At 44.8% G+C, this 27,021-nt stretch overlaps 1 protein-coding gene across 7 annotated transcripts in view; it reads left to right on the top strand.

Moving 5' to 3' along the window:
- The window catches only part of MPDZ (multiple PDZ domain crumbs cell polarity complex component), an 832,961-nt gene that overhangs the window by 726,881 nt on the left and 79,059 nt on the right, over nucleotides 1–27,021 (top strand). For all 7 annotated transcript variants that reach the window (XM_078675896.1, XM_078675898.1, XM_078675897.1 and 4 more), the window contains one exon: nucleotides 13,351–13,498. In XM_078675896.1, coding sequence (XP_078532022.1) covers nucleotides 13,351–13,498 — 148 coding nt within the window. The remainder of the gene's footprint in view (nucleotides 1–13,350; nucleotides 13,499–27,021) is intronic.

Genomic DNA, 27,021 nt, shown 5'->3' with positions numbered 1-27,021 from the left:
TGTTGTTTGTATCCGTATTTAACTGTTCGCGTATCTGTTTTCCGATTGTGCTATCACAAATGCGTCAACGCGTTTCGATGGTTTCATTAAATCTTATCCATCTTTATCAAGACATGAAACATTTTGGTTGTCTTAATCAAATGGGCGAATACTGTATATCTTCCACCTCAAGATTCTCTGTACTCGAAGCGTACTCCCTGCTTTTCAAGAGTAAATGGGTCCTGTACTTCGTGTAACTACTCGGGCTGATTTAAATCTACTTATTTTTGGTATATGTTGCCTTCGTGACCCACAAATTCGGATCAGTATGTAAAAGGTATCTATTATCTGTTTAAAATCACGCCTCTGCCGTCAACTCTGTTCCAAGTCTCAGAGTATAATCTGGCCTTACGAGCTTCTCCCCACGTTTATGATGCTTTCTTTTAAAACGTGAGAGCGGCGCTCTTTCTATATCGTTCCTCCGCTTGATACGCGGTCTCTTTCCTCTACAGGCACTTCGGGCGTTTGTAAAATCCTCCCAGGAGGGAGTCCGCAGGAGGGAGTCCGCATGGCACCCCTTCCTGTTACTTTAGATGGTCGGGCCCCAGGAGATGGGGTCCACAGGGCTAAAATCGGCCCGGGGAGGGGCAATGTGCCCCACTCTCCCTGTTTATCATTGCCCGAGCCCTGGTGGATTAGGGCCTCGTTGTCGAAATCGGCCCGGGAGGTGGGCCACGTGCCCCCTCCCACTTATCTATAAGGCCGGACCGCGTTTATTGGACTGAGGAGAAGGGCCGCCCCCTCTTTATCTTTGGCCAGGAATATGACACCTGGGGCTAAAATTGGCCTGGAAGGGAGACCACATGCCCCCTCTCACTTATCTATAAGGTGGGCCCAAGGGGTAGGGGGCTGCTCAGCCTCCTCCCCTTCTGAATGTCATCCTGTGTCCCTGAGGCAGAAATTGGCCCTTCAGGGGGACAAATTCAGCCTAGGAAGGGGGCTGTGTGCCCTCTCTCACTTACCTATGAAGCCAGGCACCATGGGATGGGATCCACAGGGCGCAATCTACCTGGGAAGGGGGGAGTACTTGCGCACCCCTCCCCCAAATTATATAGTACATAATCCCTTCAGGACCTGGCCCACCTGGAGGGGGGATATTAAAAAAACACAAGCACAGGAGACCGTGCTTGTTTTTTTCATTTGTATTTTGCCGCAAATTTGTGGGGGGAAAAAAGTTTTGGGCCCCAGGCGGTTACTCTGTGGTACCCCACCACCAGGCCTAGGGGATGAGGGTATTCCTACTTTGCCTCCTTCTGGTTTTTTGTGTGTTTTATTTGGAGACTTTGGGCTGAGTCCCGAATCCCAACATGGCTGCCACCATTTCCTGGTTGAAGTGGTGGCAGCAGATCAGATCTCATCATAGGATCTGTCGGATCCGCAGAGGCTCCGCGTCCCTAGATATACATGAATCTTTTTTCTTTAACAACATCCAAACTACTTTACAAATACACACCAATTAAAAAAGCACGCCTTCTGGACCAAGAGCTAGCTTTCTTTCCGATTTGGTATAATTCCGTTTAGCGGTTTGGGCTTAGTTGTGTTCAAAATCCCTAGGCGAAATTGCATAGGGAAAATACATTTTGTACCGCCGGGGGATACTCTTGGTCCGGATGAAAACTTTGTTGATTTAGCATTTAATAGCAGAACCATGTTGACCTTCTCACTTTCTAATTAGGATACATTTGGTTCAAGTTTACAACCACTTAGTGTCCGATTCACTTGTTTTTAATGATCGCTGGCTGGCCCTTTATTAAAGTTAGTTCTGGGTTCAACACGCCATCTTTTAAATCACTACTCACTTATTTTGGGCACCACCTTACAAGTCCATCAAAAACCAGCTCCGCTGTAATTCAGGCGTTGTAGCAGAGTGGGGAGACATTCGTTCTCCCTGGTGGGAACCCAATAATGAAGCATGTCACCAAGTAGGTTGGTGAGTGAGGGTTCTTTAAAAAAACAAAGGTTTTTTTACACCAATCACACACCCTTCTTTTGTTTTTCAGTCTGTATTTGGCTGCAAATTACAGTGATTCGACCTTACTATTTATTTTGCGCCTTTTAGTCACTCTAAACCAATTCTTAGACATTGTAAGCGCAGTACTGCCATTAAGAGATTATAGTGCTGGGAGTTTGTCATTACGAACTTCACAGCACCATGATGGCCTTACTGAAAACTGGGGAGTTTGGTATCCAACTTCTCAGCACATTAAACCCACAATGATGCTAATGTGGGATTTAATGAAAAATGCACTCGGAGGGCATCTTAGAGATGCCCCTAAAAAGCAACCTAACTCTAGTGTCCTGGCTGAGTGGCTGCTCGCCAGCTGCCACCACTAGACATGTGTCTGGACCCCTGGGTGGAGAGCCTGCTGCTCTCGGGGGTCTGAAACAATGCACATCCTGGGATGAGGATGAGCAGGGTCCACGAAGGTGAAGCTTCAAAGGCTCACCACCTTTGCGAGCTACCCCAGCCCTTTGCTGCTTCCAGCAACTGGCCACCACCAGTTCTGATCCCCACTTTGGGCTGGAGAATCGGTGGGAAAACCTAAGTGAGGAAGGGAGGTGTGCCAACCTTTATCAACCCCACCTCTCAGGTTGGGGAGGCGAGGTGAAGCACAACTCACAGCCCCCACTATCTTACAGATGGGGGAACCCAGCCAACCAGAGAGAGGCATATGACCCCCTTACACTGTAGGGTGGCATAATAGGGGGGGTACCCACCCCAAGATAGACACCTATAGGTCACTACCTTTAGTTACCTTTAACGTCCCTAAATCTAGTATTTAGGGGGGAAACAGTGTGTTCGAGGCATATGAGCTGCAGATTACACACTGTGGATAGATCGCCACCTAGTGTTGGGCTCGGATGTTTGCAGTTTGTTTTTGTCCTGAAAAGTTCTTTGGAAGTCACGAGATGGGTGACTCCTACTTTGGACCACATTGGGCATGGGCATAGGCTCCATCCTCAGATTGTTTTTTTCCGCCATCGGGCTCGGATGTGTTTCCTGCGCTCCCCTTTGTAACCGAATTTCCTTGGGCGTGCAATCCTCACCCAGTTTGACGGTATTGTTTCGATCACGCTCCCCATCAACGCGATTCTTCACCACTGCGAAGTCTTTGATTGCGGTCGTCGACGAAGGCCTTCGGACCTACCTGGGCCTTACTCTATGGCTCATGGAAAGGACGCCATTCAAGAAGTGTCCTCAATGTGGGTCGAAGTTTCCCCACACCGATCTACATGAGGTGTGCAACCTTTGCCTCTCACCGGAGCACGAGTCCAAAGACTGTTCCGCTAGTGCCTCCTTCTGCTCCAAGAAGACGATTCTGGACCCACGAGCTCGAAGAACTATGGCTCGCTCATCAGCTTCGATCCCGGACGACATCTTTGAAGAGGGCGTTGGCGTGCCAGAACACCAGCGGGCCAAAGAAAGTGCCAGCTCCTCTGATGCTGAAGACCCAGACGTCGAGGACATCACTCCAGCTCAACGGGTCATAAGTAAGGACGTCGACCCCAACCCTTCCTCGACACCCTCAAAAAAGGCTTCGGTCACACCCTCACCTTCAGGCCTGCGTGCACACCGAGAGACTGCTTCCCACGCCCTGCCTTCGGGCCCGGCAAAGAAGCCTACTAAGCCTCCAGGCGGCTCGAGCTCGAGTCAGCCTATTTCCGGTGTCGATCCCATAACGACACCGAAGAAGAAGCCATCTTCCTCAGCCATGCCGACCGCTGCTCCGACACCCAAGCACTCTGCGCCAAAGACTGGCACCGGCTCATCGATGCCAAAACCCCACTCGGAGCCAAGTAAAAAAACTGCCTAAACGTCCCGACTCACATGCTTCGGAGCCGAAAAAACACCCGGAACCGAAAAAACACGTTACGGTTAAAGACATTTCGAAAGATCATAGTTCTAAGCCAAAAGACCCTAGACCAGCTATTGAGTCGTTGCCGATAAAACCTCCGGAACCGAAAATTTCGACGCCGAAGGATCTGCCCTACACAGAAGAGCTTTTTACACCAGATCCTACTCAAAAGACTCTTGTAAAGGATCCTAACACTGGCCAACTAGCTCTTAGCTCCAAGAAGAGACCACTAGAGGCGCCTGCAACTCCTCCTCCCCCAAAGAAGAAAAGAGACATTGCAACCTCTCCATTCAGGGTCCCTTCTCCACCACCTCCCCATACTATTCCTCCTCCTACAACTATTACACCACATCATTCGACTATACCATCCACTAATCCAGATGATGATGTAGATATAGACTCTGATGACACAGGTGGGGGTGCACATTAACCAGTAGGGACCAATAGTCCCCCTCAGTCACCTAATCCGAGAGGATTATTAAAACCTCTGATGTGCCTTACGTCCCTCAAGACGATATATATCCTTCCAGGCCTTCCCTACCAGAGGACACTATAGGTTTTAACCTATTAGTCCATAGAGCTGCCCAGTACCAAGGGGTTGACTTGCACACAGATACTGTGGAGGAAGACTTCTTATTGGACAGTTTTGACCCTACACAAAGGTCCACTGCCATGTTGCCAATGCTTAAAGGGGTTATTAAGCACGCAACAGAGGTATTTAAAGATCCTGTCAGGGCTCGTGTCCTCCACCCTCGCATTGTGAAGAAATACAAAGCTGCCCCTACAGATCCAGTTTACATTAGAGGTCCAGCACCACTAGAGTCCTTAATAGTGTCTAATGCACGTAAACGTGGTAATTCACAAACATCAGGTGAGGCCTCACCACCAGATAAGGAATCTAAACTCCTTGACACCTCCGGTAAGCGCACAGCGTCACAAGCAGCTAACCTATGGCACATTGCCAATACTCAAGCACTGTTGGCAAGATATGAAAGGGCACATTATGACTCATTAGAATCCATAATGCAGCATCTACCAGATAAATATAAAAACAGGGCCAATGAACTCATACACAAAGGTAAAAATATCACCAATGCTTCCATTAGTTGCGACCTAGATGCCCCAGATACTGCCTCAAGGGCAATTAATACTAGTGTCCTTCTGCGTAGGCATGCCTGGCTACGTATTTCAGGTTTCAAACCTGAAGTGCAAAATTCAATCCTCAATTAGCCATTTGATGAGAAACACCTATTTGCCCCTAATGTCGATGTATCTTTAGAGAAAATGAAAAAATACACCGACACAGCTAAATCTATGGGAGCCTTGCAAATGCAAGCTCCCAGACGTTCTTTGCGTCGCTCATCATATAGAGGCAACACAAGAGGCTACACCTCAGATAGCCCCTCCACTTCCTATAAGACCCCTAGCCAATCCATATTCACTAAGGGCTACCAAAGAGGGGGTTATAGGGGTAACAACAAGGGCAGAGGCAAAATCAACAACTCCTGCTCTGCCTCTACCCCTACCCAATGACTTTCCTCCTTTTCCGCCCACCATTCCAATCCTGTGGGGGGAAGACTACAACAATTCCTTCCTGCCTGGACCAATATCACATCAGACAGGTGGGTGCGACAAAGTATTCAATCAGGTTACCGTCTAGAACTAAAATCTACCCCCCCCAAACATACCACCCAAACAGCATCCAATGTCACAAGAGCATCTAGCACTGCTAAAGCAAGAAGTACTATCTTTGCTAGAAAAGAGTGCAACAGAACAAGTTCCTCTGCACCAACAAAACAAGGGGGTTTACTCCCTATAATTTCTGACCCCAAAGAAGGACGGCTCTCTAAGGCCTATTCTAGACCTCAGACCGCTAAACATATACATACAGTCAGACCATTTTTACATGGTCACACTCCAACAAGTCCTTCCTCTCTTGTTACAAAATTACTTACTTGCTACTCTAGATCTCAAGGATGCATACTTCCACATTCCCATTCACAAAGCTCACAGGATGTATCTCAGATTTGTAATAGACGGGCAGCACTATCAATTCAAAGTACTCCCATTCGGAGTCACAACAGCACCAAGAGTACTCACCAAGTGCATAGCAGTAGTGGTAGCACATTTACGAAGACAGCACATCCACGTCTTCCCGTACCTTGACGACTGGCTCATAAAAGCCAGCTCATACAACCAGTGTGTGGAACACACTCATGCCACAATCCAACTGCTCCACAACTTGGGGTTCACAATAAACCACACCAAGTCTCATCTGCAACCATCCAAAGTACAACAGTACCTCGGTGCCAAAATAAACACCTCAACAGTGTTAGCTTATCCCACTCCAGTAAGGATAGCCAGCATGCAAGCTCTTCTCACAAAGTTTCAGCCACAACACTCCCTTCCAGCAAGAGTGTTCATGCAGCTCATAGATATGATGGCCTCTTGCATTTTCATAGTGCCCCATGCAAGACTTCAAATGCGTCCTCTCCAAGAGTGCTTATCACGTCAATGGAACCAGGCTCAAGGTCAATTAACAGACCTAGTGTTGGTAGACGGTCGGACTCATCGCTCTCTGCAGTGGTGGAACACCAAAACCCTTTCCAAAGGGCGACCGTTCCTAGAGCCAGTTCCTCAAATAGTCTTGACAGCAGACGTATCACTCTCTGGCTGGGGAGCCCACCTACTGCAACACACCATGCAAGGCAGGTGAACACCACAACAGAAGTAAATCCATATCAATCACCTGGAGTTACTAGCTATATTCCTAGCACTAAAGCTTTCCAAAAGCAAGTATCAAACAAAACTGTGTTAGTCCGCACGGACAAAATGACAGCCATTTATTACATACAGAAACAGGGCAGAACACACTCCCTGCAACTCTCTCAACTAGCACAAAACATATGGCGGTGGGCTATACCTCAAAACATATTCCTCCTAGCCAGTATGTTCCAGGAGTACAAAATACCATAGCAGATCTGTTAAGCCGTCAGACACAACAGACTCACAAGTGGGAACTTCATCTACAAGTTCTTCAACCCTTCTTTCAGATGTGGGGACAACCTCAGATAGACATCTTTGCCACTCACGAAAACGCCAAATGCCCAAGCTTCGCCCCCAGATATCCACACCCACTATCCAAAGGCAATGCGATATGGATGAACTGGTCAAACAGATTTGCGTACGCTTTTCCACCTCTACCTCTCATGCAACTAGTAGTACGCAAACTACAGCAGCATTCTCTGACCCTCATCCTAGTTGCTCCATTGTGGGCCAGACAGCCATGGTACACCACACTGCTACAACTGTATGTAGTACCGCACCAAAAACTATACCTGTCTCCACTCCTTTTAACACAGAGCCGTGGAGAGATCAGGCACCCGGACCCAGCTCAGCTCAACCCTGCGATCTGGCTCCTGAAATCCTAGAATTTGGATATCTTAACCTTCCTCCAGACTGCAAGAATGTCATAAAAGAAGCTCGACGTCCAACCACAAGAGCATGCTATGCAGCTACGTGAAAACGCTTTGTAAAATATTATCACAACAACAATATTAATCCCCTAGACGTGTCTATTCAACACATCATAGGATACTTACTACACCTCCCAAGATGTAACTTAGCCTACAGGTCTATTAGACTGCATATTGCTGCCATAGTAACATATCTTCAAAACAGACAGTATCTATCTCTGTTCAGAGTGCCTGCTATTAAAGCCTTTATGGAAGGCCTTAAGAGAATAATTCCTCCCAGAGTACCACCTTCACCAGTGTGGAATTTGAACATTGTTCTCACACGGCTAATGGGACCTCCCATCGAACCTTTACATAAATGTGAACTACAATTTTTAACATTGAAGGTTGCGTTCCTAGTAGCTATTCCTTCTCTACGGAGAGTTAGTGAACTACAAGCACTAACCATTCAGAACCTTTCTTGCAAATGCATCATAATAAGGTCGTTCTCTGTACTAATCCAAAATTCCTGCCCAAGGTAATTTCTGCCTTCCACCTCAATCAATCTGTGGAACTGCCCGTATTCTTCTCGCAGCCACAGACAGTAGCAGAAAGAGCTCTTCATACCCTAGATGTCAAAAGAGCATTGCTATACTACATCGACAGAACACAACCCTTTCGTAAGACCAAACAACTTTTGTGTGTCTTTCTCACCACCACACAAGGGTAATCCCATATCAAAATCTTGGATAGCTAGATAGATTGTCAAATGCATACAGATTTGCTACCACAAAGCTAAATGTACGTTATCTGTTCGTCCTAAAGCCCACTCTACAAGGAAAATAGGGGTTTCAATGGCACTTTTAGGGAACATTCCCCTAGATGACATCTGCCGAGCAGCTACATGGTCTACACCGCACACATTCACAAAACACTATTGTGTAGATGTGCAAACCAAACAACAAGCTAATGTGGGCCAGGCTGTTCTCAAAACATTATTTCAAAATACTGCAAAAGATAGGGGTGGTTGCCGCTAAGAGTCGGCACTGCTATACAATCTATGCACAGTGTGTAATCTGCAGCTCATATGCCTCGAACAGAAAATGCTACTTACCAGTATGTATCTGTTCTTGGCATGTAGAGCTGCAGAGTTACACACGCCCAATCGCCTCCCCGGCTACCCTTATCTGTTCCAGTATTATCTTAATTAGATACAGTTTACATGGACATCCTTCCTTTTCTTGCAAAGCTCCATCATTTCCCTAATGGCGAAAAACAATCTGAGGATGGAGCCGATGCCCATGCGCAATGTGGTCCAAAGGAGGAGTCACCTATCTTGTGACTTCCAAAGAACTTTTCAGGACAAAAACAAACTGCAAACATCCGGGCCCAACACTAGGTGGCGATCTATGCAAAATGTTTAACTCTGCAGCTCTACATGCCGAGAACAGATGCATACTGGTAAGTAGCATTTTCCTTACAACGCTGTCTCCAAAATGCGTACCATTATAACACAGTCATTGCAACGACTCCGTTGTTACCACGCATATCATTACATTGCAAGTCATTACTACGACTTGCTGCAGGGGGTGCACTGATGTTGGATTTAGAATCCAACACCTTCCTTGCTGTTGCACAAACTGAAGTAGGAATAGTAAATAATACTATTCCTAAGTCCAGTGCGCCCCTTACAGCAAGTCGTAGTAATGACTTGAGATGTAATGGTATGCGTTATAACAACGCGGTCGTCGTAACAAACGCGTTGTAATGGCATGCAATGTATTTGCATGCGTTGTAAGGGTATATATTCATTTAGGGGCAACCCCAAATCTTGCCTCCTCAGACAAGAACTGACCAGAAGAAGAGAAGAAGAAGGGTTGCATAACCAGTGCTGAACTAAGAAGAGGAGGATGCCAACTGACTTGGCCGGTTCGCACCTCGAACCTGCTCCAGCGAAATCCTGGTGTGTCCTTCAGCCAGCAGCCCTCAAGAACCCGAAGGACCTGCCCTGCCTTCCAAAACCAAGTCTCTCATGAGCCCCGGATTTGCTCATCCACAGACTCCGGCCAAAATTGCAAGTCTGCACCTGACGACCACGGCCCGAGATCAAGTGGCCCAACACCACGAGGAGGTCTTCTCCATGATCCTAACCTGAGATCTGGTGATCTCTGACCTACCTCGAATCTCCAGTCGATGCCTGCAGCCCTTTTCTAGAGAATCCCCCCAACCTCGAACGGACCTTGTAAGAAACCCCGATGCCTAAAGACACCCCTGCACCCGATGTCCCACAACCTTGGGTGGCCCAACTGACAGTGTCACAGCATCCCCACTTACCTCTCCAACTGGTGGTCACCTCTAGAAGATCGTCGTCCCCGAGACTGCGGTGTTTGTTGCAACTGGAGAATCCCCATTGAAATCAACAGGGCACCCAATGCCAAAACAGCACCTTGCACCCAGCCGCCCCTGTGCTGCTGTGGGTGCACTTTGAATGCTAACTCGGATCCCCCTTTGCCCTGATTCTAATACCATGAGCTTTGCTCCCACAACCTTGTGGCCTGCTCATGAGCAGCCATCAGCTGGAGGCCCCAAATACCCCATTGGATAACATTGGGCCTCAGCACTCTGCACCCGGCTTCCCTAGTGCAGCTGAGGTTGTTCTGAGAGTGCATCCTCGACATTGGGGGAAACCTGGTTCTAACCCCAGAATACCAACTCCCTCAAACAAGTACTTACCTGTAAATGGTTAACTTCCTCCCATAGGATTGCATTGACTATTTTTCCTTGAAAGTTCTTCTAAGTGTGGAGTTGGTTTTATGAAACATTGAAAAATTGCATATGTGTAAAAACTAAATTACTTACCTTTTGACTAGTAAATGTTTCAGTGTGATATCTAGGCATATCACAGTGATTAGCAACACTAACTTAAAAAGTAATCCAATAAGTAACGTGCACAGTAATCTGTAAAGTAATAAAAAAGTCATTTTGAACTGTTGATTTACCTGTAAATCAACCGACTGCATTTGAACCTGCATTCAACTGTAAATCACTACAAAAGATTTAGCAAAGTATTATTTCACTTACTCGCACCAGGCTTGGCTTGGTTCTAGAAATACAATAAGTAATTAATATTTTGGATACAATCAAATTGGTCTGAGTTCAGTCTTTGAGTATGTGACATCATTTATTGCCCCAGATTGTTAATCTTGGCTTGTATCGTTCGGTCCCTATGGAATTGACCAAGGGAGTACCTCAGGGCTCATGTCTGAGCCCAACATTATTTAACATCTATATTGCTCCCTTGGCCAATCTTCTGAGGACATATGGGTTCATCCCCATATCATACGCCAACGGTACTCAGCTTCTCTTCCCATTTAACAAATTTACGACTGCGGTGCAGTTGGCCTTCTCTAATGGGATGAGGGTTATATCACACTGGATGATAAACAATTTCCTACAGTGCAACGTGGGAAATACAGAAATAATGCTCTTTGGAGAGGCCCCCCTCCTATGGACACCATATTGTTGGCCAACTGATCTGGGCCCTCATCTCGCTACTAAGCTTACAGTTAAAAAAAATCTGGGCATTCGCCTGGACCAGGCCCTTAGCCTGAAGGAGCATGTTGCCCAAACAGCTGGCTCCTGCTTTCATGTAATAGGCCTACCCCGCCGAGTCTTTCCTCTGCTTCCTGATTCTACCCGCAAAACTCTAGTCCAGACCCTGGTATTAAGCCGCCTGGACTATTGTAATGGCCTGTTGATCTCGACTAACGATGCCTCACTCAGCAGACTGCAGGTTGTTAAGAACACTGGAGCACGGTTGGTCCTTAATGTCCCACCTAGGACCCCTTCCCACCCCCTCCTTGTAAAGCTGCATTGGCTTCCTAGCCGAGAAACGGATTAAATTTAAAACATGCTGCACTATCCATAAGGCACTGCTTAACCTGGGCCCTTTCTATCTCTCTGAGAAATTCCTGCCCTATGTACCCCCAAGATCCCTCAGTTCAAGTGTTAAACTCCTTCTGGTGGTACCCCGAGTAAGAAAGGTTAGACTAGGAGGAAAAGCTTTCTCCTACCTCGGCCCACGCCTCTGGAACGAGCTCCCTCTCCCTTTAAGACAGTGGCCAGAACATCTGCAATTCAGAAAGTTGCTTAAGACCTTCTTGTTCTGTGCTCGCTAATCCTGCTAGAAACTGCTGCCTCTCCCCACAGCCTGTTCCAAGCACAGAGATACCCTTTCGGGGGTCGATTCTAGCACTATACAAACAAATAAATAAATACATAAATAAGTGTGTACAACAAATGCTTAACACTACCCTCTGATAAAGCCTTACTGCTTGCACACACTACCACAATTAGAGAGTACGGTGCTATCTACTTTTACCTTTTTCTACATTTGGGGTTCCACTGGACTCTGGGCACACTATACCTTACTTTGGTATGGAATATAGAGAGACAGCTTCCTACAGTGGGTCTGTGAGTGCCTGTGTGGTTCTGTCATTGGGTATGAGAGTACATGTGTAGGTGTGTGAGTCTACAAGAGGGTGTGGGAGTGCCTATGTGGGTCTCTGGGTGCCTGCATGGGTCTGTGAATGGGTGTATGAGTGCCTACATGGGTCCGTGAGTGCCTGTGTTGGTCTGTAATGGTCTATCAGTTCCTGCATGGGTCTGTGAGTGGCTGTGTGGGTCTGTGAATAGGTGTGGATTGCCTGTGTGAGTCTTTAAGTGGATGCGTGAATGGCTGTTTGGCTCTGTGAGTGAGTTTGTGAGTGCTTGCATGGGTATGTGAGTGCCTGAATGGGTCTTTGAGTGGGTCTGTCAATACCTGCGTAGGTCTGTTAGTGGGTGTGTGAGTGCCTGAGTGGGTATTTGAGTGCCTGTATGAGTCTATGTGTGGATTTGTGAGTGGGTCTGTGTGTGGATGTGTGAGTGGGTATGTCTATGTGGGTGTATAAGTGGGTCTTTGAAGTGGGTTTGTGAGTGCCTGTGTCAGTGCCTGTGTAGGTCTGTGAGTGTGTGGGTGAGTGCCTATATGGGTCTGAGTGCCTCCATGACTCTGTGAGTAAGTATATGAAAGCCTTTGTAGGTCCATGAGTGGGTGCATGACTGCCTGTGTGGGTCTTTAAATGGGTGTGAGATTACCTGAGTGGGTGTCTGAATGGGTTTGAAAGTGTCTTTTTTTCTTTTCAAAGTGCTTTAATATTTGTAGATTCGCCGATTTACACGGGCCGCACTGAGCCTCGCAAGGGATCGGCAGATTCCTGAAGTGGGAAAAGAAAAGGATATAACTCAATTTCGTACCTAACATAGGTCCCTCTGACGCTTCTCTAACAGACCCATGTGGTCAGGGTTCCTCCACCCTAACCCCTTTAATCATTTTGCAGAAAGATTTTAAGACCTCAGGACCATTCCCCATTTCTTAAAATAGCGGCCACAACTTCCCGGTCAGGTCTGGTCAGTTAAACACGCATTGGTGGTGGTGGGGATCAGCGGTGGGTCCGCGAACCTAGGTATACAATTTTGTTTGTCCTTTAATAACTCTGCAACTACTAAATGGATTTACACCAAATCACCAAAAGGGCTCGTTCTGGACTAAGAGCTACCTCTCTACTACATTTGGCGTAATTCTGCCCAGTAGTTAGTGATGTAGTCATGTTCAAAATCCCTATGCGAAATTGCATTTTTTTGCCCACTCTTTTTCCCAGCCCCTGTTTGACAGATCACCACGAAACGTTCCATGCAGAACTAGACAAAGTGTTTTTAACAATCCTAAATCCTGAATGTGTCAATTGCTCTCTATTTAGGAGAGAAGAATCTAGATTGTTGTGCAATTATCAGCTTCTCTTTTATATTTCTTTCTTAAAGTATCTCTCAGATCAATGAATGTCAGTGGAAAATGTAATTTAAGTCTTTCTCTCCTCACTCTGTTTGAATCTTGACATGTATGTCTTTACATTTTAGAGTACACTTTCCTAAAAATAACCTGATGATTCTGTTTTCAGAAATGATACTGGGGTGTTTGTCTCAGACATTGTCAAAGGAGGTATTGCAGACTCAGATGGCAGACTGATGCAGGGAGACCAGATATTATCAGTGAATGGAGAAGATGTTCGAAATGCAACTCAGGAGGCAGTTGCAGCTCTGTTGAAGGTAATACAAAACTAGCAAAAGTATAGTGTTGCTTATGGTCACCTCTCGTGTTGGGGGGCTGATAATCATATAAGAGTGGTCTCACAGCTCACTGTAAAATAGTGTCATGCACCTAGTGATAATTCTGAGTGCCACCAATGGCGATGTATTGTCAAATGCATATTGACTTCAAACATGCACAAGTGACTGTTCAAATAATTTAGATTGCAAGTACTGATCTGCATACACAAATCAGAAGCGCTGCAATGTAACCTTTTGGATTATTGATATGGTCTTTCAATTAAGTGGTTTTCTCTGAAATTATTCAGAACATTGCATTCACACTGTTCTAGTCTGTGATTCATAATGCATTGGTGGATGCTTTCTAAATATTTACTGGTTAACATATACAGGGGACCTTTCCACTGATGTTTTATTAGCTCTAAAGCTCACATATGTTAACCTAAACTACAGATAGCTTTGGATGTGCATTAATAGTTATTTGTGTAAAATGAATCCTAGAATTTTCCAAAATCTCTTAATACCTGAAAGAAATGTTCTGAAATTTATAATTTTGATTGGCAAGTGAAATAGCTATATGTGCACACATATACAAATGTGATCCTTGTATTAATTCATATTTTTGCAGTGTAACCTATTTAAAATGTGCTTGCTTTGTATTGTTTCGTCATCTAGCATGGATCGCCCCTGTGCTTTTTTTAAGGAACTAGAGGCCTTAAATGAAATCCTATGACTCGGGCGTTCACCCACTTGGCAGGAACAATTTCTTTAATCAAACAAGTCACTGATGGTCTGACAGTATATCTCGTTATTGCACTTATGGCTGTTGTATAGCTCCTATATATCCTTATATCGTGTTAAGTTAGCATAGGTACATTTGAGATTTAAACGCCATTTTTCCTTTCTTGCTACTTCTGCACACGACCCTTAATTGTTGACTTAGCTTTCAACCTAGTGGTTTGCCGTGGTGTATGTGAGAATAATATGTTATTGCTCTGATATCAGTTTTGTTTAATAAACCATGTCTGCACGGAGAGTGCTGAAGTTTCAGGAGCAACACGATATGGAATTGTTATGAGGTCTGATCTCCACGCCTTCATAGTCATAACACAAGTGTAGCCTTTGCCAACTTGGGCTTGAGGCGGGATTGATATTGCTTTGCACGAGAATTGTTAACACACTTGATGCGGTGCACATGCAGAGAGAGCTGGTGTATGCTGATGTGATTCCTTCATGCTAGGACACTAAGGTATGGGCCCGCCCTAAAACAACCCAAAGAGACCTTCTTAGCTAATAATATAATATATGTGTTAGGGAGGGTGAGATATAAGTGTTGTTAACTCTTATTCATTACAGCATGTTAACATGCTGTCACCATTCGCTTTTTATGTCTTAGTAACTATGCTGATAATTTTGATACTGATAATAAGTATACTTGTATTATCTAAGATACTGCGCCTGAGAAGACGGCATTAGTAAATAAACATTTCAAATGCACATGTGTCTTCTTTACTCCATGTTCTGGTTTGTAATGATAATATAACGAAAGAGTGTTCATGAGTCCCACGTACCCTGAGGTACTGTAAGTTCATGTTCTGGTTTGTCTAAACATTGGGAGTTTGATATGTCCAATGAGACACTGTAGCTAGCTCGGTAAGGGGTGAGTTGGTTGCTAAGGTAAGTTTTGGGACACCCTAATTTGCCGAGGTTCCACTCCTCTGTGCACAGTTCTGTGTGAGTACAGAAACCCTGCAACATGGCGCCCAACGGTTTCGGTGGTCTTATATCATGACACTCGAGTAGTTTATCGTTCATGCCTTAACCCCTTCACGTCCGTTTCCGGAAAACGGGGTGTTGGTGAAACCTACCTATTTTTTGAAATAGGTCTTTATTCAAGCTTGATTCTTACCTAAACGGTTTCTTTGAATTCCTACCCAGTTGTGCTACAAAGTATTCTTTGTTTTTTCTTGTTTCCAATTCTGTAATGGCGGCAGCGGTGGCTATTGCACAGCATAGTCGCGTAGCGGTACGCAACCATCTTCAGACGTACCAGGTCCCAGTAGATGGGATGGCTGTGATTTTCGTGGTATGTGCAGATCCGGCGTTTCCTTACGAGTTGTTTTACTCTTGGGTTACGTTTCCGGCTGTTGACGCTAATTCTGGTTTGTTCCACTCCTACACCGCCTCGGATGTCCCGGCTGAATATACGCCGTACAGGGCATTGGAAATACCTATTGATCATTGGCAGCATCGAGTTTGGTTTGATGGCGCCCTCCCCCACTCTTTGTCCCCTGCGAGGTTAGGTCCACTCTCAATTCCAGGTACTAATTGGCCTGCGTTGGGTGGCTTTACCCCGCACCCGAATCACGGGGCTTGTACCCTGGCAGAAATTCGCAGGCTACATGTAGTTTCCATTTCCGTGATTCGTGCTTTAGTGCAATACATCGGTCGACATCTTCCTGGTGGTCCCCAGGGGGGTGCGGCCGCTCCCATGGAACGAGGCGGAATGCGTCTCAATAAAGTGATGGTAAATTCGGTTTTTGGTGCGCGTCCTGTTGACAACGATGACTTCCCATTCTGGCTAGCAGAGAAGTTTGATCAACTGGAGGCGGTTTTTCCGAATTCTACTCCTGCTGATAAACATAGAATGTTAACGATTACTCTACCGAAGGATATTACTCCTGAACTTGCTGACTGTGAAAGCTGGGGAAAAACTTTTGCGGCAGTTTATACGAGGTGCTTCGGCACCCCGTCTATGAATGCTCTGCCTGAAATCATTAGACGTGTTCAGAATGATCACGGTCCAGAGGCAGCGGTTGAATTGGGTATGCGCCTGTGTGGTTCTTTTGAGATTGTAAGTGATCTCATTCTCTCCAATGTTAAAGGAGATGCAGTTAACTTTCAGGTGTCGAATGCTTTGGCTGCTCTGCCCGATGCCGACAAACCCCGCCAGTTAGCAAAGATTGTGGTGGCCGCTTATAAGACAATTGGCCGCACAAGTAGAGGTCTAAAATATTTTCCAGTGAAGGATAAAAAACAACCTCAGGGACAATCTGCAGTGACAGATGTCCAGCCCAAGTCCAAAAAACAGAATTGGCCTAAAAAACAGACACAGGGGAAGCAGACAACGCAGACTCAGGGTACTTTTCCTGCAATACAAGCTCCTGCGCCACCCGAAAAAGTTTATGATTTGCGCGACCGCGCGATGATTAAATCGCCTGATCGTTTTCAGGGTTCTGATCAACGCTCTCCTCGTTCCTTTCAGGACACATCGGCCCCGAAGACCGGTGGAGGAGGAGGGGGTGGACGTGGACGTGGTGGCCAACAAGGACGTGGTCAGTCCCGCCAGACGGACGGCGCAGTGAAGCAGGAGGATTCTACGCCTAGGCGTCCGCAGTTTGCGAAAAAGAAAGTCGCAGCCTTAACAGCGCATCGATATGCCACAGATAGTGAGAACGCGGCTTCGGAATCTGACGTGGGCTCTGACCTTGCTGGACAGCGCGGCGGAGATAACCATAGTCAGAGAGGCGCTGCGTCCACTACTGAGGGTGACAGCGACTGATGTCTACGTTGTGATAGAAACAGCGGATACGAGACTTGCTCCCCCTGAAAGACTATATGAAATTGTCCTGTTAATTGAAGGTGACATACAGCGTACCGTTAAAGGTGTATTTTGGGAGAATCTGTCTTCTACATATGATATTTTACTTTCGGAGGCTGACTGGCCCCCACCTTTTGTGCTCGCGGCGCCGCGAGGGGAGGAGGTGATCCTACCCAGTTTCGCGAACACTGTCTCGAAAGAGCATGCGCAGCATTTTGCAGAAGAGTGGGCTCGGGCTCTCGCGCCGGCTCTGTACCGTAACCAATGTGGTTGGGATAGATTGTCGCCTTGCCACGAAATTCCGTTGCGGTCTCAGCCGCAGCCTCAACCTCAATATCCCATTCGGCGTGAAGCAAAATCTTCCGTCGCGGAAATCCTTGAACAATTGGAATATCAGGGAGTTATTGAAACGTGTGTGTCACCGATGAATAATCCCCTTTTTACTGTGAACAAACCTGACGGATCATATCGTTTGGTTTTGGATTACCGGCATTTAAACTCGCATTGCCGTAACTGTGCTGTACAGAATACCCACGGCTCTGCCCTAGTGGATAGTCTCGTGCGTAAGCGTTTCAAGACAACGCTTGACATATCCAATGGTTTTTATGCCCACAGATTGGACAGCTTTAGCTCCCAATGGACCAGTTTTACGAGCGCTGGAGTCCAAAAGCAATTCCGGCGTCTTCCAATGGGCTACAAGAATAGTCCTGGTATATTTACCGCTCGAATTGTCTCTATTCTGGAGGCACTCGACCCTGATGCTTTTTCGTATGTGGATGACATATATCTCACAGACGACGATATTTGGGAGCATCTGTGTCGTGTAAATTCTGTTGTTTGCAACTTCGCAGACATGGGTTACAAATTTAACTTTGCAAAATCGCACATTGCTGAACACACAGTGTTGTTTTTGGGCTATGAGCTCAACAATGAAGGTAGAGGTTTGGCTCCTCACTTCTTAGAGAAGTGCGCACAATTGCGCGCTCCAACAACACTGAAAAAATTACAGTCTTTACTGGGCTTTTTGAATTTCAGCAGGACTTACATTCCGGAATATGCCCAGCGTATCAAGCCTTTGTATGCTTTGATACAACCAACTTTCTCAAAATCATGCTGGCTGCCTGAGCATTCAGCCATTTTGCAATCCTTGCAGGCTGATCTGCTCGCTTCTAAATATTTACTGACTCGTGATAACCACACCAACCTGGTAATAAGAATAATTCCCGGGACGGTGGGTTTCACATACCTCACTTTTAATGAAGGTGACACAGTACCTATCGCTTACAAGTCACACTTGTACACTTCGGCTGAGATGCGGTTTCCCACAGTGGAAAAAGTTTTAACTGCTGTACAGATGGCAATTCTAAAAGAACGAGCACTGTCTCAGGGGAAACGCATGCTAGTGGTAACACCCTGTCCTCATTTGGAGGCAGTCACGAAAGCCAGTGTACCAAATTCAAAGGCTTTGCACCCTCGGTGGATTCAGTGGGCTGCGTCGTTGTCATCCACGGATGTCATGTTTATTTTTGACGCTTCCTTACGGTCGCAGGAGTACTTGCAGTATGAATTCGTTCATCCTGCTCCTCTGGCGATGCGACCTTTAGAGGACTTTCATTGCATCATTTACACTGATGGGTCGGCGCAGGTTGCGCATGGCTCTAAACATGCCTACGTTTCCGCATGCACCATTGTGGTCGGTGCTATGTTGAATGATGAGTTCATTTCCAGGGAGGTACACACGTTGCCCCTGGGCGATTGCACCGCACAATTGGCAGAGCTTCGTGCTCTCTTACTAGCTTTGGAGTACGCAGATCCAAGTGTTACTACTCTAATTGTAAGTGATTCTTACTACTGTGTCCAATCTTACAATGAAAACTTGTTCTTTTGGATTCAAAATGATTTTCATGATTCCAAGGGTAGCACAATAAAACATAAAATGATCTGGGTTCGAGTGGCAGAGCTTAAGGCTATGTTGCCACTCGTTTATGTGATTCATACTCTCGGTCATCAGCGCGTAGGAGTTCACGCTGTTGGCAACTCGCTTGCTGATGAAGCAGCGAAATCAGCAGTATCTACATACTTAGTTGCAGCAGTTACTAGGTCTAAAACCAAGATTGATAGCGACATCTTGGCAGCGATTGCTGCCTCTGAGAAGGGAAGTAAACATCCTGCGGGATTCCCTTTGAAGTATAAATACCACTTAAGTCCCGAAAAGGTTCCTTTTGTGACAATTCCTGATGTTGGGGAACGGCTGATTCCCAACTCGGATCGCAGAACAGACTTGATTACAGCGGCTCATGAAGGTGTGGCGTCTGCGCATGCGGGCGTCTCAGCCACTGTAACGCAGCTACAACAACGTTTCTGGTGGCGGGGACTGTACAAACAGACGCGTGATTATGTCCTTCTTTGTGACATATGCCAGCAGATTAAACCTTCAACAGCTACGCGTCCGCCACAGACTCAGTTGTACATTTCTAATAAACCGCTAGGCTGTGTTTATTTAGATCACTGCGGTCCTTTTTCATCTGATACTGCGTATAAGTACATCTTAGTAGCAGTTGACTCATGCACACGCTTTGTGTGGGTATGGCCACATCGCAGCGCTGATTCACGGACTGTCATTAGAGATTTGCGTATCTTTATAGGGATTTTTGCCTGTGGTACCTTCCATTCGGATCAGGGTCCGGCTTTCGCCTCTAAGGCGTATAAGGATGCCATGACTTCGATGGGGGTCCAAGTCAAGTTTTCGTCACCCTACAGACCTGAGGGTAATAGTGTAGTTGAACGAATGAACCGTGATTTAAAGCAATCTTTGACAGCCCGAGTTATAGGCACTGGCAGAAACTGGCTGGCTCACCTCTATGGCGTGCAGCGTGCTCTTAATAATCTCCCTAGAAGGTCTCTGGGTGGGCGGACCCCATACGAAATGCTCTTTGGCATCAAGATGTACGTCCCTGACCTTGACGGTCTAGACTCTGTGGTTCGCGCCACTTCCTTTGACGCAGATGAACATTGCAATGTTTTACAGAATCTACAAAAGACCAGAGACAGTCTTGCAAAGGAACATTTGCCCTCCACATCGGATGATGCGTTGCAGATCCCGGTAGTTGGCTGGCTACCCCAAGTTGGAGAACTGGTTCGAGAGAAGATCGACAACAAGAAAGAGTTTGGTCCCTCCTATCGAGCTCCAGTCCCAGTGCTTGGAGTGAAGGGCACAAGAAACGTCATTTTACCACCACTTCCAGGTCGTAAGGAAAACAGGTTTATTTCTATTGACAATGTCAAGATACACAGAGTGGCCGATTCTTCTTAGCATGACACCGGCTGTTTCCTGTCCTTCGATTGTGAGAAATTCAATTATGCCCACTGCCTCTAATATTGAACCTGAAGTGGCCATCGAATTACCTGCTGTTTCCAGTCCATTATTAAATAATATGCCCGGAACTAATCTTGATGAGACAGACTATACATACCCCACTGATTTGTCCATGCCTGACCTGCAAGCTCGTTTAGCCACGGAATCCAGATTTTCATTTGACTCTGCTTCCCTTGCCTCGAAAAAACCCTCTCAAATTGCGGTATATGCTAGCCTGTTTAAAAAACATTTTTTGATTCCTCCTTGGATATACATTTGGCTGGTCCTTTTTTCGGTTTACCTTTTTATGTCAATTGGTTTTGTGTTTTATTTTTTTCGGATTATGAATGGACACTATGTCGAGGAGAGAACTTGCATTACTCATTTAAATGGCACATTGGCCCCACTTTCCTCTTCACATTCTACACACAGATTAAAAAGAGACTTGACTTTGGTTAACATCACAGCATGGCCTGTTCTGGATGGAATCGCGTGGGATGCAGTTCGTTTTCAGATTCATGGCCCAACGGAAGTCGTTAATGTTCCTAATGTACTAAGAGTTAATATGGGGGATGTGGTGAAACAAAACATTCGTTCTGATGATTGGGATGTTAATGCTGTGGAAAGTTTGTTTTCTGATTTGAAATACTATGCTGCTTTTGATGCTGAGGATTTATATTTAGAATCTGCTAATTATGGTGAATTGTTCTGTTACCAACATTATGGCAATCACTTCTTACACAAAACATCTTCCCGAAGGGATGCTGTTAATTTTACTCAGTGGGAACATTGCCCAGCTCCTACACAAGGGAGTTCAGAAACGTTTCTTAAAAAGTATACTTATTTCACTGACTTTAACCAGTCCAATCCCGAGTCCTTTTATTTTAAATTTCACAAACAGCCACTGTCCAAGGTTAGACTTACCGATACAAAATTGTTGTACTCGAAGGCCTTCCTAGATCAATTTGTTACTGGGGGCTATGAGTTATGGAAGGAAACAATAGACCTTAAATCAGTTTGGGGTTCAAGGGCCTGGCAGGTACGAGGCACTGAGGCTTTGCACCGTGCATGTCTCATCCCAAATCATATGTTGTTTTTAAATGAAACCATTTCCCAGACCACATGCTTTGGATTGGCTACATCTAAAAGGTTAAACACCCCGTCTTTCCCGGAGTTGGAGGAATATGAGAATTGGAGTAATTTTACTCAATTGTCCATTAAAGATATACAGGCTCTGCTTCTTAATTCCTCCTTTAACATTTCCAGTATGAATCCCAGGGGTTGGCTGCTTTGGCACCGTAGTGCTGATTCTTGCCAAAAAAGATTTTTGAATAAATCTGACGGTTTTAAGACTGTTAGATCTGATCCCCGGTTTGATTTGAGTCATACTGTCACCTCTTACTCTGTGGGCAAGTTGTGTCAAGCTTGGCTGAAACATTCAACTTTACCTGCGGTTAAGTATCACCTTTCCAAACTGAATGCAGACGTGGATTTGAATGATTTCATTAAAGGCCCAGCTAGTGGCAGGTCGAAAAGGTGGTTATATGGGGTTTACAATGAAATTTGGAAACTCTCACAGATTGAGGCCGCTTCACGCCTTAGGGCTATTGATCAGGCGAATCTTGAGAAAGTGCTTGCAGTTGTTGACAATAGCATTAACGTGCTTTCCTCTAGAATTTACACATTAGATAATATTGTGTCGTCTGTTGTTGATATTGTGCATGATGAAGTGTCAGTATTATACCATGGTCAAAATCAATTACGGTCAATCATGCAGTTTGCATGGACACTTCAGACTCTGAAAATGGGTAAAGTTCCCTGGGGATACATGAACGTTTCCTCTTTATTTTCACCGTTTAATTTGACAGACAAACAACGCTTGCTTTCAATGCGTGATGCTTCCTTTTCTATGCTCCATATTGAAAGGTTGGAATCTTTACCTTTTTCTGTGGCAGAAGCCACTACTGCTACGTGGCTTATCCACGGTTTAATAACACTGCCTTTTGCTTTATATAAGTTTTCAAATTGTATGAAATATGTGCCAATAGGTCGTTTTGAACCCTTAGGTAGCGGTTTTCTTCATGAGGTCTGGTCACTCCCATACACATACAGATGTTTCAAGGATGAACAAGAAGTTTATCTAACAGGGGATGAGTGTACTGAGACGCCAGATCATTCTTTAATGTGCAGACACATACAGTTACACGGTTCATGTAACAAGGACCGACCGAATATGGCTTGCGTTTTACAGGGCACGCCAGTTCCTGCTATCATCCCCACGTTTAAATTGTTAGAGAATGGTAGTTATTTAATGCTCAATAATGAAAACTGTTGTGGTTTAATTAAAGGTATAGCTTTCATAGTAACAGTTAGTGAGCGAGTTATTTGCTGCAGAAATGTTCTTTATCCTCCCACACGTGAACATAGGGAGTCTTCCATTTGGCCACAGATACCGACCTTGGGAGCAGAATTCAGCGGCATGGCTAGAATAAGAGCTCTATTGTCCCAGAAAGAGGTGGCCTTGAGCTCGGCCCGTGAAACTTTCGTGCTTCACATTGCTAACACCCGTACGGAGGTTCAGGCTCTTTTAAATACTGATTTGCCTTTGCATTTCGGAGCCATGGTCCGTTCTATCTTTAACGCATCCTCCACAACGGGCCTAGCACATTTTTTTAAAGTTGTTAGCGGTGGTCTCGTGACTTCCTTTGAGAAGATTTTTGGAGTCATCCCTGCCTTCTTCCATTCTATTTTTTCATCCTTATTTGGAGGGTTCCCGTTTTTACTTGCATTAGCGGCTGGCGCATTGGTGGTTTTCTGCCTTTTTAAATATGGATGCCCTTCCTGTGCAAGACCACGCTCGGCTGCTACTGACGCGGTTTCGCAACCGCATGCTTGATTATTATGGCACACTGCCGTTGGCGACTCTAAGCACGGCGTTTGGATTATCTTTTCGGTTCTCCTATTTCACCTGTGTCCAGCCTGTATTTCGCTGCCTGACCTGTGATTTCCTTTGGGCCATTGATTTGTGTCTCTGCGGACCAATATCTTCTGACGTCGATTTTGATCAACTGATGAGTCCTATCATTGCTCACGAGTTGGTTTGTTCTGACGAAAGGATTATGGCCTTGGCGGTGGCACATGGACTAATGGGTCCCTGGGATGTGTTGTCGGCAGCGCAAAATTTCTTGGAACGAAGTTTTCTTGAAAACCCACCGAGCTGTCCTCTGATGGTTATAGAGGATGCGGTGCTGGAAGATCACGTATGTTCCTTTCATCTTTTAAATTGGATGGCTGAACTGTTTTCGGATGAGGACAGTGACTTCCTCCTGGAGGCTGTTGCAGCTTACTTTTCATATACAGTCTTATCATAGACACTGCCTCAAATTGACATGCTGATTGATAGCATTTCCTTGATTTTATTGACTTTTAGTCAAGACATTTTTTTTCTTGCCTATTGGCTTGAGCCACTTATACTTGTGGGCTATTTTTAGCATTAGTTTTTATAATTGAATTTTTATTCATGCTCGTTTATAATTGGATTCTGCTCTCATGTGATGGCACTTCTGTTATCTTATTTAGTCCGTTCTCGGATCATGGGGGGGTGTTGTATAGCTCCTATATATCCTTATATCGTGTTAAGTTAGCATAGGTACATTTGAGATTTAAACGCCATTTTTCCTTTCTTGCTACTTCTGCACACGACCCTTAATTGTTGACTTAGCTTTCAACCTAGTGGTTTGCCGTGGTGTATGTGAGAATAATATGTTATTGCTCTGATATCAGTTTTGTTTAATAAACCATGTCTGCACGGAGAGTGCTGAAGTTTCAGGAGCAACACGATATGGAATTGTTATGAGGTCTGATCTCCACGCCTTCATAGTCATAACACAAGTGTAGCCTTTGCCAACTTGGGCTTGAGGCGGGATTGATATTGCTTTGCACGAGAATTGTTAACACACTTGATGCGGTGCACATGCAGAGAGAGCTGGTGTATGCTGATGTGATTCCTTCATGCTAGGACACTAAGGTATGGGCCCGCCCTAAAACAACCCAAAGAGACCTTCTTAGCTAATAATATAATATATGTGTTAGGGAGGGTGAGATATAAGTGTTGTTAACTCTTATTCATTACAGCATGTTAACATGCTGTCACCATTCGCTTTTTATGTCTTAGTAACTATGCTGATAATTTTGATACTGATAATAAGTATACTTGTATTATCTAAGATACTGCGCCTGAGAAGACGGCATTAGTAAATAAACATTTCAAATGCACATGTGTCTTCTTTACTCCATGTTCTGGTTTGTAATGATAATATAACGAAAGAGTGTTCATGAGTCCCACGTACCCTGAGGTACTGTAAGTTCATGTTCTGGTTTGTCTAAACATTGGGAGTTTGATATGTCCAATGAGACACTGTAGCTAGCTCGGTAAGGGGTGAGTTGGTTGCTAAGGTAAGTTTTGGGACACCCTAATTTGCCGAGGTTCCACTCCTCTGTGCACAGTTCTGTGTGAGTACAGAAACCCTGCAACATGGCAGAACTTAAAAGGAGTCATTTCAATGACTTCCCCCAGGCAAGTCATTTCCATGTCACCATTTCCAAAGCTTTTCTGCACGATCCAATCCCGAATGGTACTGGATGATGTGATTGATGCCACAGTGGAAATCTTACATTTCTCGGTACTTCCGTGTTAAAATGTACCTCGATGTATAGCATTCATGAAGCACTGAAGTGTACACTTAGCACAATGGTAGAAAAAAAAGGTTGAGGCTGTGCTGTGGTACACTGTGCAATTTGGGCGTGGAAGGTTATAACGTTTAGCTTAGAAACGTAAAGCATTGCTCAAATAAATAATAGGTTGTGCTGCACCTAACGCTAGATGGCAGGAGTGTTCACAGCATTTAGGTCTACAGCACTACTACCGGCAAACCTAGTTCAGTAATGTGATGTATGCGTTTTTTTATTTTATTTGCCATGCCTTTCAGGATGCAGGAGAGAGACATCTCTAACATAAGGTTAAGAATCTGACACTAGACTTCGAAGGATGAATAAGCTTGACGTGACATAATTGAGCATGAAACAATGAATACATGAATAGTTTAAGGTTACTTAATATCATAAAAATTTATCAAGCTCCGAAAACACCCCCAACATTAAAATGTGGTCTTATCAAAAGCAAATAATAATCAGAACGTTATGAAGCAAACACTATATTTAAAAACGAACGTCATCCAAATAACTCATCTTTCAGCTAGTGCAATGCCAAAACCACTCAACCTTAATTTAAACACTGGGCAAAAAGAAAAGAAACGCTTTATAAAAGAAACTGTAAGGTATTGTTGTATCTGTAACTTAAGACAAAACTGAGCATTTCACTCAGGAACTGAAGAATTCAACATCACACACAAATGTCAACCATTCTTTAAAAAAATATTTGATGGCAACGGGCTTAAGAAACTCCTCAAGGCCAAAATAAAGTCCCTATTCCAAAAGAAGGAATATTTTGATCAGGTTTTACGTTCCTACAAAGATGGGATAAAGAGACAGAGAGATGAAATAGAAAATGATACAGCTGAGGAAATTAATGTTATCAAATGAGGATTTGAAACATTTGTCAGATATAGGTACATTTGTGCATGAGGAGGAATATAAACAATCTGTACTTGAGAACGAGATTGAAAATAAAATATAGAAAAATGCAAGTGCATTCAGCACAGGCGGAAATCAACGGTGATTCACGTAGGCCATCGCCTCTAAATGATCTCTCAAATTAACATCCAGTGGTCTAAAGAACCGCTAAGACTTGTGGATTTCGAATGGAAAATCAAGACAACTTGCGTTTCTTGCTAGTAACTCTACATCCTATCCAAATGAAGACCTTGAAAGAGTAGTACTTCACAAATTGTTATGGCGTAGATGTTACTCTGTGATAAGCTTTTTTTCTGTGTTCAATCTGGAAGTGAGCTGAAGTTTTGGAGAGCTTGATTCAGGAGGAGTGTGTTAAGGTAAGGGGGGGCTATCCTAGGAAAGAGTTTTTAATCAGGACATTTGACAACTGGTTTTCTTGGTGATCTGATGATTATTGAATATTAAGAATACAAACATCATTGTCCTCGTTTCCTGTACAACTATAAACTGTCAACATTGAGATACTGGTTTTGTTGCTTCACCTCTACATTCAAGTTCTTTTTTTCTGTAAACAAGTTCTTTCTTAGGGTGTCTTCTGTGATATGCAGTCACTTATCTGTCATGCAAATGGACCCCTTATTCAAGTCTCTTATGTGTAGCAAAGACTTGATTGCAGTGGCGGCTGGTGAAATTTGAATGCAGTGAGGCGTAAAATTTGTGTTGGAGTGCACCACAGCGAGCGAGCGTAGCGAACGAGTCCGAACGACCTAGAGGGTTTTGGGGGGGTTCTTCCCCAGAGAAAATGTTGGAAAAAGAGTGGGAAAATGGTGCATTTTCAATGCAATTTGAGAAGGCAAGAAGGTTAATAAAGCAATTATGCAAAAGTGCAGTTATAGTAATAAAGAGATGTCATATAATAACATAGGCAGCTGCTTA

The sequence above is a fragment of the Lissotriton helveticus genome, chromosome 2_1, assembly GCF_964261635.1.
Source record: "Lissotriton helveticus chromosome 2_1, aLisHel1.1, whole genome shotgun sequence".
In the NCBI taxonomy this organism is placed as follows: Eukaryota; Metazoa; Chordata; class Amphibia; order Caudata; family Salamandridae; genus Lissotriton; species Lissotriton helveticus.
The sequence above is the reverse complement of the archived record's forward strand: the minus strand, read 5'-3'. Positions and strand labels throughout refer to the sequence as shown.